Here is an 8,522-nt window from a genome sequence, read left to right on the forward strand (position 1 = left end):
GTTATTTAGATAATTTAATTAGAATTGAAATAATGTCACAAGAAAGTCTAAAATTCATATTTCGTCGCTTTCGTGTTCACAACATCGACTTCCATAATATGACATAACCCGGCACTGTTGTCCACGGACAGACATTGTAAAATCGTCATGCAGGCAATCGGTTTATTCCAGGTGCTGTTGTTTCTTCAAACGTAAAAAGAAGAAGTGCACCGCGCGCGCGGGGAAGTGACGCGGGACCGTCGCGTGACGTCACCGCGCCCGCCCACGACCGCCGCGCTAACCGCCGCCGCCGCCGAACCACACCGCACCCGGTCACCCGGACCGCGGCTCGACATTACAAAGCCTAAGATCGGAATGAATAATCGAGAAAACTAGCGAAAAAAATTCAATACGGAACCCTGAATATTTATCATAGAGTAAGAATAAGACTCCCTATTTATTTAAGCTACATTTTTTAAATATTTTTTTAAATAAAACTTACATAGCAAAATTGTGTCGTATCGATATTTGTATCACACTAGCGAGCCCTTCAAGCTGTGATGTCACTGGAAAACTTGAATGTGATGGTAACGCCATCTACCGGGTCTAATTGTAAATCGATATCATCCAAGGATCTAATCAAATATATACAATCAGTCTAAGAGTTCAGTTACTAACACACGTACTGAAGAATTGTAAATGTAAATTATAAATTGGGTCATACGGATATCTGTATCACACTAGCGAGCCTTTCAAGCTGTGATGTCACTGGAAAACTTGAATGTGATGGTAACGCCATCTACCGGGTCTAATTGTAAATCGATATCATCTAGGGATCCAATAAAATATATATAACCAGTCTTAAGAGTTTAGTTACTAACACATTGAATTTTTACGTATTGAAGAATTGTAAATGTAAATTATAACTCGACTACAATTAGTAATGTTTTATTTGAAAAGTTTATTATATTATTAATATCCGATCTTATATTTGTATTGTCGAGACCGCTATTGTACTATTCCACTCGTGGTTGCTCGTAATGTCGATTATGATTTGTCTGCTTCAAAACTATTAGTATCGATTCGAATCGAGTGTTATATCGATTAAAAGAGATTCGATTAAAATGTTACAAATGTGTTAACAGGGTCTGTACGCTCTGTATTTATTGGATTATATAATTTACACGTATCAACAATCGATCCATACTCAATAAGCGAGTGAGCAACCGGGGTGACTGTAAATAAATTATTTTGCAACAAACACACAGGCCGAACCCCAAAATCACTTAGTTCTCAAATTAATATTCGCAAGTGTCAGGCATCCTTGATTAGTTAGTTAAAAAGGAAAATTAATTGATACAATGTTCTATTTTTGGACGAATGTGAAAATAGAACAATTTTGTTGTTTTTTTTATATATTTAAATCGAATATCAGATTTTATAATGACGCGGCCATTTTACCTGGTCCCAAATTTAATAAGCCGTTTCTTGTTAAAATAATACGTAAACAATTTTTAGGATGAAAATTTATTCACAGCGTGTTTTCTTTATGAAAATATTTTATCGAAAACATTACCCTGTGATATTCTCGTTCTAGTTCTGACATAATCAACTGACTGAATATCTCTTGTCTGTCGCTGTCCGTGAAGACGACAGCCTGTCATGATACTGTAGAAGCGTGAAGCTAGATTAAAATTCGACTTTAAATACGTGAGAATAAGACGCAATTTGGGGTGCTGATCATTTCGGGAAACATTCAGTTACCAAAGCAAGTGGGCGTATGATATTCTAGTTAGGACCGTAACGTGCAGTCGGCGTGTTTTTTTGTTCCCGTCCGTTGAGAATTACGTTTGCGTTCGACCGTAACTCGATAATTTGTGTGTCTGATGTTCGATACGAGATCACTGCGGCTCGTCGAGCCAGTAGCAGATGCGATGTCCATTCCAGCGCGGTCCGAACTAAATCTATGTGTTGTTCAGGCGAGCACCGTTGCGGTATGTGTGTCGCCGGCCTTAGCCGCGTCGCGAGACTTACAGGATGTTCGAAATTGTGATTCGGGTTTATAATAAAAAAAGATTACTGGTGGTAGGACCTCGTGTGAGTCCGCGCGGGTGGGTACCACCACCCTGCCTATTTCTGCCGTGAAGCAGTAATGCGTTTCCGTTTGAAGGGTGGGGAAGCCGTTGTAACTATACTTGAGACCTTAGAAGTTATATCTCAAGGTGGGTGGCGCATTTGCGTGGTTTCTATGGGTTCCAGTAACCACTTAACACCAGGTGAGCTGTGAGCTCATCCACCAATCTAAGCAATAAAAAAAAAAATTTCGACTGAGACAACCCTATGGATCGTTCCCGTGAAGGGTTTCTGTTTTCTTTACTCTAGCTTTGGTTCCACAGCGAGATAACTAAAGCTGGTGACACACATCCGTCCCTAATTATACATATAAATACATAGCTATTCACTAGTGTCGCTTCATACCGTATAGTGGAGCGGTCAAATATTATTTTTTTACGTTATCTGTCGTTTCGTAATTCCTGCGAGGAGAGCATTGTATATTTTTTTTTTTGTATTTTTTTTTGTATATTTACATAAGCAATGAATTACCATAACGTGTGAGATATTTGCGACTTCGTAATAAGTCTGTGTGTGTTGAGGGTACGTCCGCTGGAAATGGCGGCTCGGGTACTAAAGCTGAGGGTACATTAATATTCCGATGTCGGTTGTGACGCGGCGATCGCATACGACTGATGTTTTTTTTTGTTTTTTTTTTTTTGTTACTGATTTGAATGTAAAGACGTCAAACTGCGTACTGCCTAAAACATTTTCGCATAAAATCACAATATAGTTAGTTGTAAACGTTCACCGATACAGCCATTGTTTTTAGTAAATACGAAACCGGATTTGCTTTTGTAGTTGATTAGTAGATAGTTGATCGAACTATGGTATAGTTGTTGCAAGGTACGATAGCGCGCCGCCCTTAGATGTGTGTGTGACCAATCTGTATACGCGTCAATATAGGCTATACTGGATGTTAGGAGACCGCTTCCGAAATTGAAGACAGACGATAGTACTAATGACACCTTTGATGATGGTACGGAATACAAAAATCGATTCTAATTAAAAAAATGTCATATTTATAAAACGTTTACTAGTATTATTTATGCTCTATTATGTTAGTACAGCTAAATGACCGATTGTTTCAAAAAAATACATTACTAAAAAAAACCAGCAATGAAACACAAAATCAAAAACAGCTGATGCTCGGGTCAACGAACGCCCGGGAGTGGGTTTTCTTTTACACGCACACAGGCGCGGCGCTGATAGAGAGAGAGAGAGAGAGAGAGAGAGAGAGAGAGAGAGAGAGAGAGAGAGAGTATTCTTTATTGTGCACCAACAAAAGAAACAATACGAAAAATTAAATACAAAAAAAAGTACAATTGGCGGTCTTAGCCCTAAGAGCAATCTCATCCAGACAACCATCAGGTGGAAAAGAATCGCTTGGAAACTTATAACACTCGGTGTACCAATGCAATTGAAATGTATGATCGATTACAACTACAAATAAAGACCACGCGCGCTCGTACTTTGCAACAACTATGTTGTTGTTGGTCCTAAGAGTTGTAGGGGAATTGGACTCAGTATTGTTGAGGTAATGTGACGAACGCCCTCTGATCAAATGTTTCAGTATCAAATGTTGTGGCAATTTTTTTATTTTATTAAAATCAATTTCAAGGCCGGTTAGTGATTGGAAAATATGATGATCATTTGTTCAATTGTCCGAGATAAACTATTAAGTTTTTTTGGTATTTTTTTATTTATGTAGTATGTGTTGTGTTTGGTATGTACTAAAAATAAAGTTTTATCGGATGTCACGTATTTATATAATTTATTATAGTAGTTGTAGTTTAAGTATCTCGGGTGTACGTGAGTAGGGACAGGCCGAGTGCGCGAGTCGCCCCGCGGACGAACCCTACGTCATAGTTCTATTTAGTCAATTTCCATGAGCTAAGTTCCGTCTGCGCGAGTTGCCTGCGCCGATCCTAAGACGCCGCTTATCAATAAAATAAAATTATTTATGCATTATTTACTACGTTTAGTTTATGAGCTGACAACACTGAATCGAACGCGCAATCGTCAGGGGGTAGCGTACGTTAGAGTTTTAATTGATTTATGACAAGTCTTTTTTTGTTTTTTGTTTAATGAACGCTGATTTTCCACTTGATTACGGTGACATTATTATAATATTGATCGTGCAATAATTTATGTATAAAACCGATGGAATAGTTTTAACAGAGACGCGTGTGCGTTTCGGTTTGCTGCGTCCGGCTAGTCCCGAGCGAACCGGCATTTGTATTCCTACAAGACTGAGTGAGACATTTCAACTAAGGGCACGCGACTCCGCGCCGAAGTCAATTGTAATGCGGTCGGCTTTTTAGGAGCCTCGCTCACGGCGACTTTTTGTAGCGATGCTGCCGCGTTTTATAAGCGCGTTTCTGCATCGCTACTATCGCGCGTTAATCGCATTTGTAACGTGCGAGCGATAAAATCGATGCGAACGCGCGGCTGTATCGATACACATGCGCGATAGCATCGCTGCAAAAGCGTACAAACATTTCTGTGAAATTCGGAATCGCGTGTTCATCGCGACTGAAGCGATATAGAAACTGGGCGATCGCCCACTAAGTTTCTCTCCGGATCTTCTCAGTGGGTCGCGTTTCCGATCCTGCGGTAGATTCTGCGAAGCACCGCTCTTGCTAGGGCCAGTGTTAACAACGCTCCGGTTTGAGCCCAGTGAGCTCACCTACACGTCAAGGAGAAGCTGAAATAGCCTCTCAAGGCTATCAGCATAGGTAGGGAAAAAAAAACTGGGTGAAAGTACACATCCAGCGGTATCATCGCGGCTGTATCGATGAGAACACGCGATAGCATCGCTACAGAAAGTCGCCGTGGGCGAGGGCTTTTAGTGTCGAGCCGCGCCCCGTCCACGGGGGCTCCGCACCAACTCGCAGTCTACCGTGTTTTGTCCCTTTCGAACGTCTTCAAATCGGGCTGCTATACTTGGGCCATTACAAACGTGCGAACCGAGACATAAAACATTACGTCAAAGGAATGTAACAATATCGATTAATCGATCGAATTATCGATATCGATAAAGGGATGCTGCTCGGGTTCAGGTAGTCAGATGACGTGCTCGTTGATGACTGGTGCATGTAAATTGTAGGTTGTAAACGTTTGTAAAAATTGTGTTAGTTATCATTAGACAATCCTACGCGAACCAAGGAAGCGTTATTCGATAAATTAACTTGGTTAAAATTAAAGGGCGATATTTAACGCCCAAACTCGTTCGGTTATTCATAATGTGTTGATAATGCTTAACGAATTAAAAAGTGCCCCGGAAAAAATGTCTTTTTTAAATTCGTTTTTTTTGGGAGTAATTATATTAAGTTTTATACACACAGAAGTGTGGTGAGCGAGAGATCCGTTATGCCTATAATTGTGAGCGAGAGGTCTGATAAAAATGATTTATGACTCAGTTCGCACGTTTGTAATGGCCCAAGTTATAGTGAGAAAGAGAAATGACGGTCTCTGTCGCCGCCCGCTCGGATCGGAATAGACTGAGTCAAGAGTTGATAAATTATAAGCCGCGCCAATAAAGAAACGAATCGAAAATGGCGTCTATGTACCTGCACTGACAGATTGTAGGGTCAACAATTGAAAAGAAAGTTAGAAAGAAAAAGTTGTTTATTGTAAAAATATATAAAAAAAAACAAATTAGAATGTACTTTACTTTACTTTGGTGCCCCGACAGAGGGAGAGGTGTCTCATCTAGGATGCACCTTGTGTAGACACTTTTGCTGCCAGTCATCTAAGTCGATATTTTTTTATATTTATTTTGATATTTTTTTGCATGTAGTACGCGCCGTGTGCGACTAAAGACAGCAATAGTTTAGAGTGAGAGCGTATGATTGCCGCCGCCATTTTAGATTCGTTTCTTTATTGGCGCGGCTTATACAGCTTTAGAATGAAATACATGTGTATATTTTTGCTTGGACCGGAAGCGGCAGAGTTTCGACAAGCGTGTTTCGCATAGGAGTAAGGTTTGTAGATGTCGCTGCGGTCGGCGTTGTCGGCTGCTGTAAAGTTTTTATAAAGTATTTTTGATTAGTCACCGTTTTGTAGTCATCACAAAATTGTATCCCGTGCATTAGGAGTTATTCATTTGGCTATTGGTAAGTTCAAATGTTTTATATATGTATGTATGTAAACAATAAAAATAACATCTTGTTGTGTCGTTTTCATATTTTAGGGGGAGGGGGGGAGTGAAGATAATACGAATATTGTCGTTTAAGTTAACGGAAATATATAAACATTAAGAAAAAAAAGTAATAAGAATACAGTTTAATATTGGTTTATTTTTCTTCTTTTGGTAACTTATTGTGAAATATTAAAGTATTCTTGTGGTTTGATTGATCGTTAAGATTATTTTACGATCGTGCAGCGATAATCAAATGTAAACAAACTGTGTAACTAATTGTTACTTTCTATTTGCTAGATAGAATAATCAAATTATAGTCGGATTTTTAATTAGACGAAGCCAGCTGACAGTAGCTAATGTCACTTTGTGAAATAATGTTGCTATATTTAAAGTAATAGTGATGCGTTCAGTTCTCGTTCAATCACATAAATGAACAATGAGTGTGAAGAGTTACTCATTAATTTCAAACTATAAAAGAATATTATTTATATTTTACAATAAAATTGTATTAAAGTGATCCAATATAATAATATGTTACTAGTAGTATGTAACTACAATCAGTTTTTTTTATTTTCATTACCTATGTACCTATAATTGTTATATTTTATACATCTATAGTTTCAACTATATGATGCATTGGAAATAGGACAGTCTTACAAGCTTCCTCGCAATGTTTTTCTTAATGTTTAAAACACTCGGTATTCAGTACAGGTAGATACCATAAGAACATAATGTTTCGTCGAAAACTCGTTGGTATGTACAAAGCACGGCTAAAATTCGAACCCCGTGCCCGATATCGGCAGTTCGGCATACTAACTATTCACTAGACAATCGAGGCAATTTCATTAATTCAGGAGTTTTTTCAATCGTTCACTTTGTCACAACACTATTTTTATTTCATCAAAAACTGACAACACAGTAAACGTCAGTTTACTTCGTCTAATAAAAAATCCGACTATAGATCGGGTATTTAAAAAAAAAAAAGAAGTCAAATTGTGTGATCTTTTATTAAGCGAATGAACGATTTTTGCTCCGCGATATTTAATGTGAATGAATTGAATGGATGTCTCGTGATAAGCACCGACTCGGAAATTTCGGAAACAACCTACGTAACGAAGTTTTATAGTAATGTTAAGGCTGTTATTTTAATACGAACAGTTTGATGCTCGAGAATCGTAATGTAACAAAGTGCTTTGATCTCAAGGGAATTACTGAATTTATAATTGGTGTTTATTGTCGGTCGACGTTTCACCCAAAAATCGTTATGTTGTGAAGAATGTAAGGTTGGATCCGGGTTCTGTGTGTATTAAATTAGGTAATTATATCATGGAGCGAACTGAATATATATATCTTCGCATTTCTGTGCGATAAGTTTTCTTTTTTTTTAAATTTTTTTTGTTCGTATTAATCAAGACTTACCCGCTATCTTATAATGCACATTATTATTTAATTTTCGTATTTCGTCTTCATTCAATGTGATTGAGCGTGTGCACTAATGATGTGTTGGACGTCGCGCGTGTGGGACGTCGATATATCGACGACAGTCACTTTGTTCAGAATTCATGTGGCAATATTCTATTTGGGTAGTTAATTTTAAAGTTTCGCTTACTAAGTAAGTCATGTTCAGTCGCTCGGCTTGAGGACGCACGAGGAAGGTTTTTGAGCTATAGTTATTAAATTTATGTATTTATAATGCAATGATGCTTTTGAAACTGAATTGAATTCTTATTGTAAGTATAAAAATAAATATTAATATTCATAGAAAAAAAAAGAGTTCTCAGTGGTTTTTCTTTTCTTCTTCTGTAATTTGTATGGTTAAACGATTTGCGTACGCAATTTGACTTGTATTCAGTTAAGGTCACAACCCTGTTCAAAAGATACGAAAATATTTGTTAACTCATAATTAAATAAAGCTTATTATAAGATACTAGTTTTATTCTTTATGATTTCGTTTTGTCGCCGCGCGCCCGCTGTATTAAAGTTAAGTCATTTTTAGAACAAAACGATGTCGGTGTGCTTAAGATTCTACAATAACGACAATCTATACATATATAAATGAAAAACTCTAGAACGGCTGGACCGATTTGGCTAATTTGGAACTTAAATTATTTGTGGAAGTCCAGAGGTTTAAAAGGTAGATAAATATGAAAATGCTCGGAATGAAATAAAAATAACAATTTTGTTTTACCTTTGATGTGTTCCCCGTCGGACGGATTCCTTTTGTTTGTTTTAAGTTTATTTTATACAAAAGCTTAGGTCTTTTATTTATCGATTGAGGCACTACGAA

The 8,522-nt window shown here is 37.7% G+C and overlaps 1 protein-coding gene across 37 annotated transcripts in view; it reads left to right on the forward strand.

The window, feature by feature from the left end:
• Positions 1–8,162, forward strand: part of gish (casein kinase I gish) — a 40,520-nt gene extending 32,358 nt beyond the window's left edge. For 22 of the 37 annotated variants that reach the window (XM_089736190.1, XM_089736191.1, XM_089736204.1 and 19 more), the window contains one exon: positions 154–8,162. In XM_089736190.1, the coding sequence (XP_089592316.1) occupies positions 154–229 (76 nt within the window). In that variant the 3' untranslated portion in view covers positions 230–8,162. The remainder of the gene's footprint in view (positions 1–153) is intronic. The other 15 variants (XM_089736215.1, XM_089736214.1, XM_089736221.1 and 12 more) reach the window with 1 other exon arrangement.
• The last annotated feature ends 360 nt before the right edge of the window (positions 8,163–8,522 follow it).

This window comes from Bombyx mandarina, chromosome 21, assembly GCF_030267445.1.
Source record: "Bombyx mandarina strain Sakado chromosome 21, ASM3026744v2".
Classification (NCBI taxonomy): Eukaryota; Metazoa; Arthropoda; class Insecta; order Lepidoptera; family Bombycidae; genus Bombyx; species Bombyx mandarina.